Source organism: Trachemys scripta, chromosome 2 (assembly GCF_013100865.1).
Source record: "Trachemys scripta elegans isolate TJP31775 chromosome 2, CAS_Tse_1.0, whole genome shotgun sequence".
NCBI lineage: Eukaryota > Metazoa > Chordata > Testudines > Emydidae > Trachemys > Trachemys scripta.
Genome location: NC_048299.1, coordinates 1266346 through 1286852, shown reverse-complemented (window position 1 = coordinate 1286852; position 20507 = coordinate 1266346). Strand labels below are relative to the sequence as shown.

Here is a 20507-nt window from a genome sequence, read left to right as displayed (position 1 = left end):
GTTGCTCGTGAGAGATAAGAAGATGCCAGCAGTCAGTGGTTAGCCAATGGGGGTAACTGGCAAAATGGTGTACTTTGCAAGTAATGTTGGGGTTTCCCCTGCAATACAGCCTGAGTGGAGATCTTGGCAGGTAAAAACCCTTTCAAGTTACCTTTTAAAAATATGTCTATGTAACTTCAAGCCTGGCCATGTGTTCTCTTAATGGGCTGGGATCTCAAACCCTGTAGTTTTTATTTAATAATAATAATAATAATACTTTAATACGTTTAAATTGGGAAACGCCCCTAATCATAGCCAAAAAATGGTGCCTGAGCTCACAGCCTGTCTATGGAGAAAGCTGTATATAAAACAAGAATAAGGTTTGAAATTTGTATCTACCTGGACACTAGCATGAAAGGCAAGAAAAAGAAAAAGCCCTATCACTACAACCTCTGGGATTCTGCTGTTCCTACTACCCTTGTGACTGCTGGAGAAAATGCTCACCTGCTCCGGAGCCAGCCGTTCTGGTCATCTATTTGCAGAAACGGTATCTTTCTTTATCTCTGGTTTTAAAAAGTGGCGTGTTGTTACCATATGGCTTAACGTGTACGGTATGTGTGTGATCTAGAATGATATCATTACCTGTATGTATGTGTTAAAAATAGTTTTCTAATAATGTTCTTTCACCTTAATAATAAAAATTATTTTTAGCAAAGCGGTTCTGTTCCAGCATTTGGGTCTTCAGCCTCTAGATGGCGCTGTTGGTGCTCAAGTTCTGTGATGAATATTTTTGCTTTGCTCTATCTGAGCAGTGGGGGGCCCAACTCAGCTTTGATAGGTGGGTCAGAGCACAGGACTGGGAGCAGGGAATTCCTGTCCTAGTGCAGACTCGTTCCCTCTGTGACTTTGGGCAAATCACTTCTCTCTCTCTCTCTCTCTCTCTCTCTCTCTTTCCCAGTGGTTAAAATGATTAGTTCCTGGCCTACTGTGAGGGTTGATTTGTTAGTGGAGGCGCTCAACAGCCGGGGTTCTCAACTAGGGGTATGCGTACCCCTGGGGGGACGCAGAGGTCTTCCAGGGGGTACCTCAACTCATCTAGGGATTTGCCTGGTTTTACAGCAGGTTACATAAAAAGCACTTGTTAAGTCAGTACAAACTAAAACTTCATACAGACAATGGCTTGTTTATACTGCTCTATTCACTATACACTGAAATGTAAGTACAATATTTATATTCCAATTGATTTATTTTATAATTATATGGTGAAAATAAGATAGTCAACAATTTTTCAGTAATGTGCTGTGACACTTTTGTGTTTTTATGTCTGATTTTGTAAGCAAGTGCTTTTTAAGTGAGGTGAAACTTGGGGTACACAAGCCAGATCCAATCCATGCAACAAACCTCGATGCCAACTCTGCCCACATATCTACACCAGCAACACCATCACAGGACCTAACCAGATCAGCTACAACATCACTGGTTCATTCACCTGCACGTCCACCAATGTTATATATGCCATCATGTCCAGCAATGCCCCTCTGCTATGTACATTGGCCAAACTGGACAGTCACTACGCAAGAGGATAAATGGACACAAGTCAGATATTAAGAATGGCAATATACAAAAACCTGTAGGAGAACACTTCAACCTCCCTGGCCACACAATAGCAGATGTAAAGGTAGCCATCTTACAGCAAAAAAACTTCAGGACCAGACTTCAAAGAGAAACTGCTGAGCTTCAGTTCATTTGCAAATTTGACACCATCAGATCAGGATTAAACGAAGACTGTGAATGGCTAGCCAACTACAGAAACAGTTTCTCCTCCCTTGGTGTTCACACCTCAACTGCTAGCAGAAGACCTCACCCTCCCTGATTGAACTGACCTCGTTATCTCTTGCCTGCATATTTATACCTGTCTCTGGAAATTTCCATTACATGCGTCTGACGAAGTGGGCATTCACCCACGAAAGCTTATGCTCCAATACATCTGTTAGTCTTAAAGGTGTCACAGGACTCTCTGTTGCTTTAAGCCAGATCTGACTCCTGAAAGGGGTCCAGTAGTCTGGAAAGGTTGAGAGCCACTGCTCTAGAGCAACTGAGTAGTAAAATGATCCATCCCTGGAGGGCTGAGTCCCCTGCCAGTTCTAGTGAGGATTTGCTTCTGATCTTGTGGGTCTTAGGCCAGTGTAGTTTCACTGATTTCGGTGACTGACACTGGTGTAAGAGACGGGGATCAGGCCATCAGCTTTTATAGAGCTCTTTGCATATTTAAAGTTAATTCATCCTTGGGTCACTCCTGGAAGGTAGGTGGCTGAGTATCATTATCCTCATTTTACAGATGGGTAAACTGAAGCATGGGGATGCTGTGACTGGCCTAAGTGAATCAGTGGAAAAGCCAGGATTCCCCCTTCCAACATTTCCATGGAGCAGAGACTTTCTTCTGAGGCAAATACTGGCCCCGTGTCTCACTCTGTCACCCCAGTGTGACTCCAGTGGGTGAATTACACCAGCATAGCCTGTGAGGGGGTGTTGAATCAGGTCCACTAGCTACACACCACTATTCTGCACAGAGTGGGAAACTGAGGCACAGGTATCTCCTCTGGCTAGGGATTTATACCACCCTCAGCCTCAGGTATCGTAGCATCTGCGGTTGGTGGTTTGCCTGCTCCTGTTTTCCTCAGAAAGCTCTGCTGTGAGAATGGGCAGCATCCCCCTTTCCCCTCCTCCCTCCGGGGATATGGTGGCTTAGGGCTGCAAGAGCGAAATAGAATACGTGATAGAGCAGTGAGTTATTCCCCGATTGCCAGTTGGGTTCGTGACTCAGTCCAGACCGTTTATAATGGGAGCTGGGGATTGCTGGACAGCCCCCTCATGGTCAGATAAGTGTATTTGAATACATGGTTGATGCCGGGTCTCCAAAGGTATGTCTACACTGCAGTAAAACGGGCTGGCCTGTGTCAGTTGACTCGGGCTTGCGAGGCTATAAAATTGATATATCAGCTGGGTTCGGGGACCCTGTGATGGGTGGCTGTCCCAGAATCCAGTCAGCTGACGTGGACCAGCCCAGGGCATTTTATTGCAGTGTAGATGTACCCTGAGGGTCTGATCCTGCAACGAGCTGACTGCCCCCAACTCAGCAGGAGTTGACATGAGCACTGATAGGAGCAGGATCAAAGCTTGGCCCCAAACGTCAATTATTGGTGTATATATTTATGTGCCTTCTCCTTGAGCCTTTCTTCAGGGGCCCTAGGGCCCAGCTTTTCTCTGCAGCCCCAGGGGCTAGAAACCCCACCGCTTTTTTCCATGAAAACCGAGGGACGGCAGGCGCTGGGGCTTTAAGAAGAGCACCCCAGGCTGGGGCTAAAATCGGGGCTGCCCAGACAGCCAGTGTGAAAAACCAGGCTGGGGCGGAGGGTAAGAGGAGCCTATATCAGACAAAGCCCCAAATCTAGGGACTGTCCCTATAACACCAGCTAGGGTGACCAGACAGCAAATGTGAAAAATCGGGACGGGGGTGGGGAGTAATAGGAGCCTATATAAGAAAAAGACCCAAAAATTGGGACTGTCCCTATAAAATCGGGACATCTGGTCCCCCTAACACCAGGACAGCTGGGATGAGGGGGTAAGCAGGTGAGCTAGGACGTGCACGGCGCTGCTGTGACACTGTCGGTCCCAGGACAGCCGAGAGAGCCGGGGGGGAGCTCAGGGTTTGGTTGGAGGGGGCGAGCGAGCCCAGGCGGGAGTCCCCGCAGGGCGCTGGCGTGGCCGGGCATCCCTCGCCCCAGCGGCTGAAGGACAAGCCCTTGTCCCCGGCTATGGCCCGGCCCCGGTCCGAGGGGGCCCCGTGCGGGCTCGGAGCTCGCTGCGCCCGTGCCCGGTAGGCGGCACTGCTCGGGCTCGCCGCCCCTGGCGCGCCGGCCGCCCGCGCTCTTCGCAGGACCAACGAGGCGGCGGCGGCGGCCGCCCTCCCTCCCAGGCTGCACTCGGGCCGCTCCCTCCCCAGCATGGCAGCGGGACCCAGCCCACGCCCCTAGCGAGCCCCGGCCCGGCCGCGTCCCCCGAGAGCCACCCAGCGCGGGGCCATGGCCGAGTGGGCCCCCGCCCAGGTAAGGGCCCCGCGGGGAGCGGGGACCGGCCCGGCTCGTGCCGCGGGTCCGGCCCGGGGCTCCTGGCAGGACAGGCTGGCCCCGGGGGCGGGGGGGCTGCGAGTCGTCCCCCGCCGCATCGCCTCCCAAGCATAATAATTTCTCCCGTCCCGGCCCTCCTGGGCCATCCCAACCCCCCCGCTCCCCACAGCCGCAGCCCCGCCGAGATGCAGCTACCTCTGGGGGGCAGGACCTCGGCGCAGGGCCCCCGCGGCGTGCGGGGATGTCTGAGCAGGGGCCGTGGGGGGAGGCCTTTGGGCTTGGGAAGTGCCCTGCCCTCCTTATTGTCCACACGGAACAGCGGGCGTGAGGGGACTGACTCGACCCTGCTGGGATTTGAACCTTTGGATTCAGGGTGGCTGGGGACTTAGGGCTGGGAAAGGGACACTGGGGCTTCAGGGTGGCAGGAAAGTTGTTTTCAGCTGAGCTGGGGAATCATCAGCGTTACAGACCCTTGCCCAGTCAGCTCATTCCCTGAAGCATTTCTACATTGCCAACCGTATCGGGAGGCGTTTATGATTCACGGGAATGTCCAGTCCTTTGTTCATCCTTATGGAGCTCTTGGCCTCACACACATATTGTGGCAGTGAGTTCCACCGGCTTACACAATTTTGCTTGCTTAAAATAATGTACTTTTCACTTTAATTGACAAGCCCCTTGTTCTTATGCTCTGAGAGAAGGTGAATAGAGGCTCCTGACTGTCTCTAGACCATTCGCTGTTCTGTAGACCTGTGTCGTCTCTCGCTCTGTCTATACTAAGCAGCCCCGAGCGTGTCGATCTCTTCCCATAAGGAAGTCTTTTTCAGGCCTCTAATCGTTTGTTGTCCATCTCTAATCCCCTTCTGCTCTGCTTATTCTCGCTGAGAAAGAGTGACCAGCACTGACCCCAGGAGTCCAGCTGCGGAGGGCCCATTGACTAGTATGATGGTGTAAAAACTAGAGCTGGCAGAAAACACAAATTCAATTTCGCAAAAAAAATTTGAGTTTTCAGAATTTATTTTCATTCTGCATCAGAAGGAAACCGGGACCTTTTGAAATTTTCCATGAAAAAACACGAATGAGAGATTCCCTCTAGAATAGCCAATAGCCCAGTGGTGGGATGTCAGAGACCCCAGTTCAAATCCCTGTTCTCACCATTGGGGTGAGATGCTTTCTGGTTTTGACCAGAAATTCCATCCTAGACCCGGGGAAGCTTCTGGACAAAAGTTTCCTCAAAACTGATCCATTTCTGTGAAAAATTTCAGGTTCGACAAATCAGCATTTTCCAGCCGGGGGGGGGGAAATTCCGTTAAAAAATTCCCAGCCCACTAGTACAGTAACCTGCTCAGTATTGTTTTCTGTCCTGCTCCTAATGCATCTGACATTTTGTTTGCTTTTTCTGACCACAGCTACATGTTGATTTGCTAGACTGAAGTTTGAATGTCACACAGCGTGCTCGGGAAGCTCAAAATACATCCTCCAGCCTGGGTTACGTTGTGTTGTCAACAAGGAATTTCATCTGCCCTTGTGCTGCCCATTCGCTTAGCCTGGAAAGGTCCCTCTTGAGTCTTTTTTAGTCCTGACTAACCTGAATTTCTTTTGCCATCATCAGACCTTTGCCCCCTTCTTCCCAGTTAGTAAATAGCTTAGTCACTGATCCTAGTGCGGATCCGTGGGGCACCTCACTCTTCACCATTTGCCATGATGGAAAATGGGCCATTCATTCCTAGTGGCCATGAAAGGTCAGCCCAAAGCCAGTTAGAGTCCATAGACTATGGCTTCTACTTTTCTGCTAAACTCTTTTGATCTGTGTTGCCCTCATCCTCCCAACCTGCACCCTCCTCATTTGATTAGTCCGTCTGTTGTGTCCTGTCTCTGACCCGTAGATTGTGAGCTCTCTGGAGCAAAATGTCTCATTTTTCGGTGCAGCATCTCCCGCTACAGAGCCTTGATCCTCGGTTAGGCTTCCTAACTCCTGCTGTGATAACAATGAAGGGAAAGACTCCCATTGGTTTCAGGATCAGGTCCTAACTGGTGTTACTGGGAGCAAATGACTATTCCAGCTACCCCACCGATGAGCATGGCATAAATACCTAGATAGGCTCCACTGAAAGAACTGAGTGCAGGACAGTGTGCGGGTGACAATGTAACATCAGGGAGGTGTTTTGTTTGGATGTCTCTCAAGTGCTGTGTGCTTTGTTTGTTGTGACTGAAGCTAATTTCTGTTGTCTCCCCTGCACATGCTCCCTTCGTCCCTTGGCCGTGCTTCTCATCCATCGCGTTCTCTTGTCCCCACGCTTGCCTGGCCTGGTCTGGCCGGACATTCCTCGGCAGGTTAGAACGTTGCTGTGGGAGGAGGAATTAGCTACAATAAGAACTGACCTAGTTTGCCTCTTTTCCTTTTGGCCTGTGGATTTTTGCCAGTCTCTGCCCTTTCTTTCCAGTTGGGATTGGAAGCCGAAGTAGTGAAGTACAGTGAGGGGGAAAGGATGGCCTTGCATTTCTAGATTGGCTGGAAACAGGATGCACTGGAATTCACAGCCGAGAGCTTGAGTTCCTTATTGATCCAGGCCAATTCCCAGCCAGTGAGGTTCAGACAAACATTGGGGCGTTTGGATCCTGATCCGCATCCTCCCGGTTCCTTTAGCGTTTTGCCACTGAATAAACCCGACTTCAGCCATTGTCGATCTCTCTCCCTGCAAACAGATTCAGGAATGGAACGTCGAGGCGCAACATCTGCTGCCTTTGCAGCCGCCCCTTGTCCCCGAGCGCGCTCACATGAGAGAAGCACAGCTGCACACGGCAGAGGCCTCTCTCTGGACTGTGGTGGCTACAGTGCAGGCCATGGAGCGGAAGATCGATCTGCTGGCCACGCGCCTGCTGAGCCTGGAGGGGAGATCTGGGACGGCCGAGAAGAAATTAATAGACTGTGAAAAAACAGCAATGGAGTTCAATAACCAGCTGGAGAGTAAGTGGGCCGTGCTGGGAACTCTGATCCAGGAGTACGGGCTGCTGCAGAGGAGGCTGGAGAACGTGGAGAACCTGCTGAAGAACAGGAACTTCTGGGTCCTGAGGCTCCCCCCAGGCACTAAAGGGGAGGTCCCCAAGGTAATGATATCCCAGCTAGTGCTGAGAAGCATGTGCTGAAATGTTCTGTGCTATCCCCATGATGTGTAGGTCCTTGTGTTTACTGCTATGGAATGGCTTGGAATGAGGAGGAGTGGGAATGCTGGACAATACGGTGGGTCAGTGTAACTCCGCTTTCTTTCCTGTGAATCTTTGCATGAATTGGACGTTGGGGGAAGGTGTTGGCTGGGGGGCACTGGAGACCGAAGTCTTCCTGTGTCTGAGAGCAGCGGGCAGCACTCCGAGCTGCCCTCCGCTGCCTCACAGCAACCCTCTCCTGGAAGAGCCGTTGAACTAGGGCAGTTCAGTCTCCATGGCCCATTCGGTCTTTGGCCTGTTTGCTGAGACTGCCAACAAAGGGGTCAGTTGGCACCAAAAGGGATGTGTGGACACTGTTCCCTGGGCGTTGGACTGAGACTGCCAGCTTACACAGGTAGATTTTTAGGACCCATTGCGATTGTCTGGTCCGAACTCCTGCCTAACGCAGGCCAGCACTACTGACCTCCCACACGCTTGTGATTGCAGATGCCGGTGACGTTCGTCGACGTGGCTGTCTATTTCTCCGCGGAGGAGTGGAAGAATTTGGAAGACTGGCAGAAGGAGCTGTACAATAACCTGGTGAAGGAGAACTATGAATCTTTGAGCTCGCTGGGTAAACATGCGTTTTCACGTGCTTACCGGATGGTGTGTGTGACATCTGTGGCAGCCCCAGCCCCTGCTCTAGGCAAAACCCCAAACCTTTTCATTTCAGCTGGAGCAGTGGCTATACCCTCCCGAAGGCTAGAAATTAGACCTCAAATCCACACGTCCTCCCATTTAATGGGAGAGACTCACCTACCCTGTGGTGGGTCCAATCCGTCCGTCTCCAGGGTTTGTTATATCTGGAGTCGCACTTGCCGACATCAGGGCAAAAATTGGCCCAATGCTGATCTTTACTTGTGCACGTTCAGCATGGCCCTGGTGAAAAATCTGCTTCGTTAATGCGAAGCCAGGTGAGTAAATGGTACAGGTGGGTGTTGCTTGCCCTGCCTTAGGCTGGTTTAAGCGTCTGTAGTTTTTTGAATAGGTGAGCGGTTTACCATTGGTACTTTGTGAGCTTCTCTCCATATAGAGATCTCTGAATTCAGAGCACAGCTCACCTTCCGCTGAATGCTTTACCTTCCCACAGGCTCTTTGTCAATAGCTTTTGCTGCAAAGTTTCCCCCCGTCCCCTCCAGTGACGAGAGGGGGCTGGCTTGAAATAAATGAAAAGTCTCTAACAATCGCACGCTGTGAAATGAACCATTGGGTCCCCCCGCTATCTTTTCTGTGAACAGACCGGACCCGTTCCAAAGCGGACCCCGAGCCCCGGATTGAACGAGGGGAAGAGGCTTGTGTCCAAGAGCAGCAGAACTTAAAGGAGAGAGAAATCCCTCCAGAGCCCTGCACAGGTGAGGAATGAGATTCAAGCAAATCCGAGGCAAGGAGTGGAATGCGAATTGCAGCTGATGTGGCCGTATCCCGTTCATGGTATCGCTCAGGGTTTGCCTCCAGTCCTGACTTCTTCTGCTTCGGCTCTTTTTGGTCTTGTAACCATTCAGGACATCTGCCCGTTGGTGTACCCTTTTACTTGGCGACGCTCCTCTGCCTCTCACGGCTCGCTCCGTATCTCTGGCGATGGCTGTACCTTGGGCGCTAGACCACTTCTCTTAAGGCTTAACTCCTGCTCCGCTTCGCCTGGGGATGTTGTGAAGGCAAAAGTGTAACTGGGTTCAGAAAAGAACTGGATACATTCCTGGAGGACAGGTCTGTCAATAGCCATTAGCCAGGAGGGTCAGGGACGCAGCCCTATGATCTGGGTGTCCCTAAACTTCTGGCTGTCAGAAGTTGAGAGTGGAAGACAGGTGGATCATTCCTTGATTGCCTTGTTCTGTTCACTGCCCTTGAAGCTCTGGTACTGGCCACTGTTGGAGGCAGGACGCCGGGCTAGATGGGCCATTGGTCTAACCCAGTACATCAGCTCTTACGTAATGGGAAAGCAGTGAATTCTAGCTGGTGCGCGTTGAGGTCGGAGTGAGGACTCCTGGGTTCTGCTCCTAATTTTGCCACTGACTTGCTGTGGGATATTGAGCAAGTCCCTTAGGCTCATATTTTCAAAAGTGGCCTGATTTTGGGGGTCCCCATTTTGTAGTGCCCAGCTTGAGACCCCCTCAGACCTGGTTTTTCAGAGATGCCAATCACCTGGAGCTCCCATTGACTTCAGATTAATGGATGCTCAGCACCTGGATAATTAGTTAGTTTAAAGTTAGGTCCCTATTGGAAAGTATAGGCGTACCTGCTCCGTGCCTCAGTTTCCCCAGCTGTGGAAGTGATCAATGCTTAATACTATTACCTCACAGGGCGATTTTGGAGCTTAATGAATTAATATTTCTAAAGCACCTCAGCAGGTCCCGTGTTCCAAATAGCTAATGTGAAACAGAATCCAGGAGCAGACTGGAACTCAGGAAGGTTTCACTCTCTGTTGTTCTATATATTTACATAAGAACGGCCATACTGGGTCAGACCAATGGTCCATGTAGCCCAGTCTCCTCTCTTTGACAGTGGCCAGTGTCAGATGCTTCAGAGGCAATGAACAAAGCAGGCAATCATCGAGTGATCCATCCTTTATCGTCCAGTCCCAGCTTCTAGCAGTCAAAGGCTTAGGGACACCCAGAGCGTGGGGTTGTGCCCCCTGATCATCTTGTAATAGCCATTGATGGACCTATCCTCAATCAACGTATCTAATTCTTTTTTTAATCCAGTTATAATTTTTACCTTCCCAACATCCCCTGGCAATGCATTCCACAGGTTGACTGTGCGTTGTGGGAAGAAATACTTCCTTGTGTTTGTTTTAAACCTGCTGCCTGTTAATTTATCGGGTGACCTCTAATTCTTGTGATATGTGAAGGGGTAAATAACACTTCCCTAGTCGCTTTCTCCACACCGGTCATCGATGTTCTAGATGTCTGTCATATCCTCCCTTAGTCGTCTCTTCTCTAAGCTGAACAGTCCCAGGGTTTTTAGTCTCTCCTATGGAAGCTGTTCCAGACCCCTAATAATGTTTGTTGCCCTTTGCTGTCCTTTTTCCAATTCTAATGCACCTTGTTTGAGATGGGGCGACCAGAACTGCACCCTGTATTCAGTTCATATTTGGTCACTTTTTTTGAGGCCTCCTGGAGAAAAGGGACTTTTAGGGCACGTCTACACTGCAATAAAATGCTGTCAGCTGGCCTGGGCTGCAGGGCTATCAAACTATAGTGTAGACATTTGGGCTCGGGTTGCAGCCTGGGCTCTGGGACCCTGGGAGGGAGAGGAGCCCGGAGCCCGGGCCCTGGCCCAAGTCAGCTGACATGGGCCAGCTGCATGTGTGTTACTGCAGAGTAGATCTACTCTTAGGAAGGGATTCACCCCGACTGTAATGTTCCCGCTGATGTCACTTCCACACACAGCAAGGTGATACGCCGTGTAGTGTATTCACCCCTCTGCCAAGCCCCTTGCTAACACGTTCGTGTCTATTCAGAACACGCCCCCTCCGGCGGGCGAAACGGCATTGCTTTGAGATGGGTGTGAACGGTTCAGCGGCTGATACACGAACGGCTTCTAATTCTCTGTCCCTTGAACAGAATCCCTGATGTCAACGCCCGACATTCTGTCCCGGATCAAACAAGAGGAGGGGCCTTTTGTCGGGGAGCAGCAGTTCTCGGAGGAGAGAGGAATTCCCGCGGACCCCTGCGCAGGTGACTAATCGATTCAAACAACTTGCAAATGACGAGTGCGGCAAAGAGCAGGAAATTGAGTGTAGCTTCCTCTCAGAAACCTGCTAGTTCTGTAGCTTTGCTCGTCCAGTTCATGGGTTTTGTCCTGCCTGCCACTGACTTGTTGTACGACCATGGGCAAGTCACTTGAGGCCCAAATTTATCAGCCTCTGATTTTTTGGGGGGAGGGGAGGCCTCCATTTCCTCCTAGATGCCAACTTCTTCTGATTCTAATCCCTCCTTTTTGTGAGCAGTCCCCTCTAGGGCACAGTACAGACCGGAATTGCCTCGTGCACCTGTTTGCATCCCTTCTGGCTGCCCCCAACGCAGAGCCCGCCCATCAATTTGAGAGCAAGGTGTTCCGTGGGTAATAGAACATAATGTGTTTTCATTTTCTCCCTCAGGAGCAGACGCTCTGATTTCTGCCCATGACTTTTTATCCTGGATTAAACAAGAGGAAGAGCCCTGTGTCCGGGATTCGTGGGAGTTGGCTGAAAGAGAGATCCTCACTGGCCCTGGCCCAGGTGAGCAATGGCTTAAAAGCAGCCAGAACCAGTGAGTAAAGCGCAGAAGTCAGCAGTCTGGCTGCCCTGTGGGCGCTCTGCGGAGGGGAAGGTTTGTCCTGTCTTCGTGGCAGACACCAGTTCGTAGATTTTAAGGCCGGAAGGGACTAGTGTGATCGGGTCGTATGATCTCATGTATAAGGCTGGCCAAAGAATCTCCCTCCAAGTGATCCCTGCAGAAGCTTCCCGATAGGCCCAGCGCTGGGCAGCGTCTCTCTTCCTTCGGTCACACGGCCTCTCGCAGAGGCTTCGTCTGGCTGCGGCGCGGCGTCAGGCTGGGGCTACATCGGAATGTTCTGCGGGCATAGCTGTGTTGGTGAGAAGTGTGAAAAATCCCCTCCACACACACAGCCAACAGAGCTGTGCCATCGAAAGCCCCAGTGTAGACACGGTTAGGCCAACAAAAAGTCTCTTTGCTGGGATAGCTCGTGTCGTTTGGGGAACGGGTCTCAGCACTACTGGCAGAAGGACAGAAGAGGGTTTGCTGGTTGAGCCGGACCGGAATCCTTTCCTAGCGCAGTGACAGACTCCAGGAGCTCAGTGGGGTTAGCTCAACAAAGAGGAGGTGAAGGGATGACTTGCTGACAGTTCAGATGTTCAGACTAGCAGCGACAGCAGGTCTAACACCACCCAAAGGCTGGAAGCTGAAACTAGACCAGTTCAGACAGGCGGCAAGGTGCAGTTTTTAATAGTGAGGGTCGTTAACCGTGGGAACGTTTTACCAGGGGCTGGGGTGGGTTCTCCAGCACTGGCCATTTTTAAATCAAGATGGGATGTTTTTCAAAAAAGAAAATCTGCTCTAGGGTTTATTTGGGGGCAGGTCTCTATTATACCGGAGGTCAGACTGGCTGATCCCAGTGGTCCCTTCTGGTCTCATGCAGACCAGGCCTTCGTCTCCTCTGTAGATGGGGATGCTGCCCGGTGTTCCCTCTAGTTTTTTATGTGCATGTGCGGAATGAATTTTGTTATGTGCACCACTATGGAGGTTGTGTGTGACACATCACCTTCGTATCAGTGCACTTAACAAAATCCATGTGGCGGGGATGGGTCCGAGGGGTTTGGAGTGTGTGGGGGGGCGGGGGAGAGGGTTGGGGTGCAGCGGTGTGAGGGCTCCGGCTGGGGGTGTGGGCTCTGGGGTGGGGCTAGGGATGAGGGGCTCAGGGCTGGGGCAGAGGGTTGGGGTGCAGGGGTGTGAGGGCTCTGGCTGGGGTGTGGGCTCTGGGGTGGGGCTGGGGCAGAGGGTTGGGGTGCAGGCTCTGGGGTGGGATCAGGGGTTTGGGGGTGCAGGCTGTCCTGGGGCTGCGGTGGGGAAAGAGGACCCTTCTCCCCCCGCACCCCTCCAACCCTCTCTCACCACAGCAGCTTGGGGCAGGGGGAGAGGCACCTCTCCCTGGGGCAGCTCCGGCAGGGCTGAGCTGGGCTGAGGGAGGGGCTCCTCTCCCCTGGCTGTGGCAAGTCCGGGGCAGGTCTGTGCTGGGGAGAGGCATCTTTCCCCGCCACAGCCCTGAGCCCCTGCGTGGGGCTTAATAGGCAACTGCGCGGCTACGCAGCTTAGAGAGAACTTAGACGCTGCCTCCTCTCCTGCGCCCGGTCCTAGATGGCCCAGAGCTGATCCCTGCACAGAGTGCATGCGTGGGGCCCTGGGGGGAACTGACCCCGCTGTTCAGTCCCAGGGCAGGGTTGTGCGGCTCAGGTGGTTAGAGCCTCAGGGATTGTAGCCTTGGAGTCTCGTGGTACATTCCCCCACCTCCCAGCACCCATTCAGCTCCATGTGTGCCCAACCCTTGGGAGACGGCTGCTCCCAGCTCGGAATAGGCACCCAGCTGGGAAGTGTTGGCTTTAGCCTGCGACTGGTTAATGTGCTCAGCTGTGAAAATACAACTTTGGATTGGTTTGTTTTCGTGGCTGAGCGGCTGGTTGGTGTTGGCCGTGATGAGCTCCTTTGGGGGTTGGTAGCACCTGGAGGCTCTAACTGAGATTATGCCGGGTGCTGCACGGCCCCGCAGCGAGAGACGGCCCCGCCACCAGAGCTCATGAGCGCCATAGACCAGGCAGAGAAAATCCCCATTTACAGATGAGGAACTGAGCCTCGGAGAGACGAATGCCTTGGCCGAGGTGGATGTGACCGAGCTGGGAATGAAACCCAGATCTCCCGAGTGCCAGCCCGGTGCCTGTTCGACCGAGATCTTAGTAATCTGCTTAGAGTGGACAATTGGCGCACGCAATCCCTTCCCAAGCCAGAAACCTTTATTCGCACTCCACTGTCTGATCGCCACGTGACGGAGGGTCATCACGCCGCTTAAAGCATGACTGGAAGGTGCTCAGATGCTGTAGCGATGAGGATGGTGTAAAGACCTGCCCAGAACAGAGTAGAACTGGGACAAAAGATGCTCTCGAGGGAGTGAGTTGGGACTCCTGGGTTCTCTCCTGGCAGGAAGTTGGGAGGGAGTGTACTGTAGGTGTTACGAGCCGGGACCCAGCTCTCCTGGGCTGTTCAGAGATTGTGAGGCAGTAGGGACCGTTAGCTCATCCGGCCGGAGGTGAAGTGGTTAATGTTTGCTGAGTTTTTTGAGCTCCTCGGTTGGGAGGTGTGCTAGGAGGGGCAAGTACTGTTCTGACACATTCAAACAAACAGGGATTTTTGCCCCGCTGCCCTGGCCCTGGCCCTGCGAGGACGTGTCGGGAGTGATCTGCAAAGCCCTGTTTCCTACGTGGCTGGGACCAGAGAGTGCTTTGGGTGGCGGTCACCCAATTCTCTCTGGCTGAAATCCACCCCTGGGCCAGGGAGTGGATTGGGTCAATGGGACTTAAATAGAGCTCAGGCCTGGTACTGACTCCCTGTCCCTCTCTCCTGGGGCTGGGGCTGGCCTTCTGCAGACAGCTGGATGTAACCGAGAGAGCTCAAACCCTTCTCACCGCCGGTCTCCATCCCAGGTTCATCCTAGCCCAGGCCACTGAGACCCACCCTCGGCTCCGTGGGACCGTGCTGTGGATCGGGGCCCTTTCCCCCAAAGAGCCAGGGATGAGATTCTCTTTCTTTCTTCCGGCAGGCGACGGGCTCATGGTGAAGTCGGAGGAGCAGCGTCACCGCCAGGCAGGCCCGGAAGAATTGGGGTTGCTGGGGGGCTCTGGGGAGCCGCTCTACCAGGCCCCGGCCTACGGGAGCCAGCGTGGCTCGGTGACGCAGCAAGCCGACCCTGGCGAGAACAGACTGGGTAAATCCTTCCGCTCGGACGCCAGCTTCGGCGAGTTACCAGGCACCTTGATCCCGCGGGGAGCCGGCGCGCTGGGGGAGGAGCGGCCGCACGGCTGTGCCGAGTGCGGGAAGAGCTTCAGTGTGAAGAAGAGCCTGAAGATTCACCAGCGGAGCCATGCCAAGGAGCGGCCCTACGCCTGTGGGGAGTGCGGCAAGAGCTTCAACTGCCACTCGGGGCTAGTGCGGCACCAGATGATCCACCGCGGCGAGCGGCCCTACAAGTGCGAGGAGTGCGGGAAGTGCTACAGCCGCAAGGAGCACCTCCAGAACCACCAGCGGCTGCACACCGGCGAGCGGCCCTTCCAGTGCGCCGCCTGCGGGAAGAGCTTCATCCGCAAGCAGAACCTGCTAAAGCACCAGCGCATCCACACCGGGGAGCGGCCCTACCAGTGCGGGGAGTGCGGGAGGAGCTTCCGCTACAAGGAGTCCCTCAAGGACCATCAGCGGGTTCACGGCGCGGAGCTGGGGGCCCCCCCTGGGCTCCCGCCGGCCCTGGGCAGTGGGGACTAGATCCTGGGACTCCGTGGACTAGACCACATGGCAGCTCGGGACTGGGTCGTAACCGACCGCGAGTTAAATCCAAGGCAGCGAAGTGAAAACCAGTGCCAGAAACGAAGCTTTTACCAAATACGTCCGTGGGGCACGAGGCAGCCAGGGTGTCTGGCACGTCCTCGGAGGGACCCCCAGCACGTTTTTCATACCCATCTCCCATCCCCTGGACAAGCCCCTTCCACGCAACCTGCAGAGAGAGCCAGAAAGGCCGGTGCATGCGCCGAACGCTGCTCCCCGCCTCCTCCCGTGCCCAAAGAGCAACCTCGTCCCCACTAACGTCCCGCTCCGGTTCTGAACCCCACCATGGCCTCACTCCTGGGGCTCTTCTCTAGAACCCGCTTCCTTTCTCCCGCTCCACACCCACAGCGGCAAGATTGTGTGAGAGCCTTCTCCTCTGCAGCTCCTGCCCCCAGAGCCGCCTCTCCCCACATTTCTCCTCCCACTGGATGTAGATTGATTCTTTCTCACCCGTTGCTCTGTGTCCCGCCCCCTCCCCCCCCCGTTGTTTTTACATTTTAATTTCATAAGCGTGCAGTTAAACTCTGTCAAGTGTTTGGCGGTGTAGTTTTATATGGCAGATGCAATGCAAAATAAAGTTGTGTTGGGCTGTTCCTGGTGTTGGATTGTTCCTACAGCTAACCCTACGTAGCCGGCCGGCCTCCTGAAATTCTATGGGAGAGACCACTGCCAAGAACGCAGCAATCCGTGGCCGCCTGGGTTTTTCCACTGCTGGTGGCCCACCAGGGCCAATGCACCCTGCCCGGATTCTTGTTTATGCTAAAGCTCTGCTAGCATGAATGGGCCAGGAGAACTCCACCCACTTTCCAAGCTCCTCTATGCTGCTGGAGCGGGGGCAGGGCTTCTCATGTAAACAAGGATTGGGCCCCTTTTCTCCATCAGAACCTCCCTCCTGGCGGGTTTGCTCCTGCCCACGTTGGGTGCAATGAGAGTGCCACTGGCATCCGCAGGGGTGGGCTTGTCTGACGTGCGCCACACTAGGACAGCCCCCCCCGCTGGGTCCCCACGAGCTGCCCACTGGGATCACCAGAGCTAGGGCCGCTACAGGCCAAATGAACCTGCCGCCAGGCAGAGGCACGTGAGAACCTGGCACGTGGAAGTGGCTGGTTCTGGCCCTGTCGGGTTGGGTTGATCAGCAGTGGTGTGATTAGAGTCCTCGCGTGTGTGCGGGGAGACGATGCTAACCAGGAACTGGGTATTGACCCAGCAACACCGCTGCTCCTTTCCCCACGAGCTGGCAGCCCCTGAACTCTGTCGTTTCCTTATTTGTTAGCCCGGCGGGTTCGAGGGAACGCTCTAATCTCCAGTTAGGAGCCTCTTCGCCTGCACAGCCCAGTGAGTTCATAGGACTCAAGTGTAAGGTGATGCATTTGGGGATGACTAATAACAATTTTAGTTACAAGATGGGGACGCATTGGTTAGAAGTAACGGAAGAGGAGAAGGACCTAGGGGTCCTAGTAGACCGCAGGATGACTATGAGTCGACAATGCGACGTGGCGGTGAAAAAAGCCAACGCGGTCTTGGGATGTATTAGGCGAGGTATATCTAGTAGGGATAAGGAGGTCCTGCTTCCGTTGTACAAGGCGCTGGTGAGACCTCATTTGGAGTACTGTGTGCAGTTCTGGTCTCCCATGTTTAAAAAAGATGAACTCAAACTGGAACGGGTGCAGAGAAGGGCGACTAGGATGATCAGAGGAATGGAAAACCTGTCGTATGAAAGGAGACTAGAGGAGCTTGGGTTGTTTAGTCTGACAAAGCGAAGGCTGAGGGGGGATATGATTGCTCTCTTTAAATATATTAGAGGGATTAATACAAGGGAGGGAGAAGAATTATTCCAGCTTAGTACTAACGTGGATACAAGAACGAATGGATATAAACTGGCCGTGGTGAAGTTCAGACTTGAAATTAGACGAAGGTTTCTGACCGTCAGAGGGGTGAAATATTGGAACGGCCTTCCGAGGGAAACGGTGGGGGCGACAGACCTGTCTGGTTTTAAGATTAAGTTAGATAAGTTTATGGAGGGAATGGTTTAATGGTAAAACATAGTAGTCAAGGAAAGCCAAGCAATGGTAGGTAAATAGTAAAATGGCTGACAGGGGTCAGGCTAGAGACTCTTGCCTACATGCTCGGGGTCTTACTGATCGCCGTATTTGGGGTCGGGAAGGAATTTTCCTCCAGGGCAGATTGGCTGAGCCTCTGGAGGTTTTTCGCCTTCCTCCGCAGCATGGGGCAGGGATCTCTAGCAGGAGGGTCTCTGCCGATTGAAGTCACCTAAAACAGGATTGGGGTCTTCAACAGCAGAGTCCAGGGAAGGGGTAGGGACGGTTTTATGGCCTGCAGCATGCAGGGGGTCAGACCAGATGATCATAATGGTCCCTTCTGACCTTAAAGTCTATGAGTCTATGAGACTTTAGTGGTCCCTCATCCTGGCTTCTGCACACCCAGAGAGGTAGCGATGAGAGGAAGCCCCTCCTACTGCTAGCTGCCTGAGATGCATACTGTGGGGGAGGGGTTACCACCAATCTCCCATCCCCCCCCCGTGCCCAAGAGGTGGTCCAGAGTCTCCGTGGACCTGACCGTCTGACCTGTATCTGCTCTGGTCTGTGATGGGCCTGCCACCGGGTTCTCCTGTTGGGTCCTTCTGGTGCATCTTGTCCCTACCCTAGTCCTCCCTGGCCTCAGTCACTGTCTCTCCTCAGTAGAGTCCTTTGGCCTCGGGCAATGATAGGTGCTTGGTTCCAAGTCCTCGTAAAGTGGCCAGTGACTGATGGTGAAATGTAACCGCCTCTGATGTCCTTTTCCAGATGGTGCTATTTGCAAACCGTACCTCCTGTCCTGGACGGAAGAAGCGTGTGTCCGGGACCGGGGGGGCTTAGCAGAGCGCGAGATCCCCACGGGACTCGGAACAGGTCAGTAATCACCTACAGCAGCTGGAGCTGGAAAGAAAATCAGACCTAACCGAATCCTCGTAAGCTCTTCTGTAATGAGGAAGGCCGGTGCAGTGGTCAGTGGACTAGCCTATAACTCCGGAGATCTGAGTTCATTCCCTGCCTGCGTGAATCACACTGTGCTGCGGTTCCCCATCTGCGTAATGAGGCTAACCTGGCTGCCTCTGTGTGAGGATAAACATGAAAGGTTGGGAGGTGCTTGGGGCCACAGGTGAAGTCCGTGTCCCCCCAAGCCAGCGGCTCATTGGGTTGAGGCAGTTAAGGCCTGTCGGTTTCATAGCCAACCGCACACGAGGGAGCGCTGTGGTCAGCATCACACACAGCTGCCTGTGACTGCCCTAAGCCGACCAGGGCGAGTGGCCTGAGCAAGGCGAAGCCCACGCCCTTCAGGCCTGCAGCGGAGCACCTTAGCCACTCAGCCCCCGCCCTCGAACCCTGGCAGAGCCAGAGGTAGAAATGACGTTTGCCAGAGAATTGCTCCAGTCTCATTGCTTCCTGCTCGGTGTGCTGCAGCAGCATCCACAAGGAGCTAGTGTGGACACAAGCCCGCCCCATAATGGACCATCACTCATGGCTTCCCACCAATCACTGCTGGTTTTTTTGACCTTTCGACAGGTCTCGAGGCCCCCTGGTTTCCTTTGGCTCCGGATCCCCAGGTGTGTCCGTTTAGCCGGCCCCCAGAGAGAACACTGCTGGGCGGAGCCCTGTTTCGGGAGCTGCTGTTCTGATCTCCACGGGACACTTGGTAATGTTGTTCTCTCTCCCGCCAACAGAATCTCTCGTTTCCCCAGCTGGAGCTGTGGCCCGGACAGAACAGAGGGGAGAGGCCTGTGCAGGGAGCCGGCAGGACTCCGAGGAAAGAGAAACATCGGTGGCTCTGAGCACCGGTGAGTGATAGTTTGAATGTGGCCTTTTGGGCTTCACAAACTCTAGCTAATGAGAGAAGGCAGCACCGGGCTGGGCCTTTCTCCCCAGCCCGCACTGGTCAGTTTTGATTCTGTCTGTCTAGGTGGATTCTCAGACGGCCCTTAGCAGCGTAGTACCGGAGCTCTTCAGAGCAGGGATGTCTCGTATCGTGTTCGGATCATGCCAGGCACAGTGGGGATCTGATCTTGGTTGGAGCCGAGCGGGGGCTCGTTCTCCTGGCACAAGGGTGGCTGGATTTTCTCTATGTTCCAGGTGGGATCGTAGCAGAGGCGCAGCGTCTTGAGGCACATCCCCCCCACCGCGAGCAGCGCCAGATGGCGTCGGGAAGGCAGGTTTTCTGGAGTCCCGAGCAGAGAGATCCCCAGGATGCCCACAGGGTGGAGGATCAGCGTGGAGCTGCCCTCAGTAATTCCCCTGAGCAGCCAGTCCTGCTCCCAGGGTCGGAACCTCCCTTGCCCTCTGCGGGGGCAGGATCGGGCCCTGGGTGGGCCAGAGTTCCCTGCGAGAGCCGAGACGTGGCTGCCCCTTACGCCGCGCAGGCCGGGGAGCGGCCCCGTGCCTCGAGTGCCGTGAAATCCCAGGCCTGCTCCCCAGCAGATGAGCCAGTCCAGTGCGAAAGGAGCTTCCCCCAGCCCACGAGCCAGGCCGCCCACCAGCCCAAGCCCAGTGGGCAGAGGCCCCATCCCTGCAGCGACGGCGGCCAGAGCTTCAAGCAGCAGCAGAACCCAATTATCCACCTGAGAACCCACGGCAAGGCCAAGCCCCACCAGTGCAGCCAGTGCGGGCAGAGCTTCCTCCACCGCTCCCGGCTCACCTACCACGCCCGCATCCACACCGGCGAGCGGCCCTATGCCTGCGCCCAGTGCGGGAAGTGCTACAGCCGCAAGGAGCATCTCCAGAACCACCAGCGGCTGCACACGGGCGAGCGGCCCTTCCAGTGCCACGAGTGCGGGAAGTGCTACATCCGCAAGGAGCACCTGCAGTACCACCAGCGCGTCCACACCGGCGAGCGGCCCTTCCAGTGCGCCGCCTGCGGGAGGAGCTTCATCCGCAAGCAGAACCTGCTGAAGCACCAGCGCGTCCACACCGGGGAGCGGCCCTACCAGTGCGGGGAGTGCGGGAGGAGCTTCCGCTACAAGGAGTCCCTCAAAGACCATCAGAGAACTCACGATGCTGAGCCAGGGTTGCCCCCCCGGCCTGCACCCAGGAGCCGGGCTCAGGAAGCAGATGCCTCTGTGTGA

General features: G+C 54.2%; 2 protein-coding genes across 2 annotated transcripts in view; both read left to right on the top strand.

Annotated features, from left to right (window-relative positions):
* Positions 1 to 15984, top strand: part of LOC117873930 (zinc finger protein 850-like) — a 25825-nt gene extending 9841 nt beyond the window's left edge. Inside the window, exons 7-13 of the mRNA XM_034763833.1 lie at positions 3661 to 3856; positions 6810 to 7211; positions 7755 to 7881; positions 8546 to 8659; positions 10871 to 10984; positions 11407 to 11526; positions 14616 to 15984. Coding sequence (XP_034619724.1) covers positions 3661 to 3856; positions 6810 to 7211; positions 7755 to 7881; positions 8546 to 8659; positions 10871 to 10984; positions 11407 to 11526; positions 14616 to 15331 — 1789 coding nt within the window. The 3' untranslated portion in view covers positions 15332 to 15984. The remainder of the gene's footprint in view (positions 1 to 3660; positions 3857 to 6809; positions 7212 to 7754; positions 7882 to 8545; positions 8660 to 10870; positions 10985 to 11406; positions 11527 to 14615) is intronic.
* Positions 15359 to 20507, top strand: LOC117873929 (myeloid zinc finger 1-like). Its single transcript, XM_034763832.1, has 4 exons — positions 15359 to 15413; positions 18196 to 18300; positions 19113 to 19226; positions 19519 to 20507. Exons 1-4 carry the CDS (start codon positions 15359 to 15361, stop codon positions 20505 to 20507), a joined length of 1263 nt encoding a protein of 420 aa, XP_034619723.1.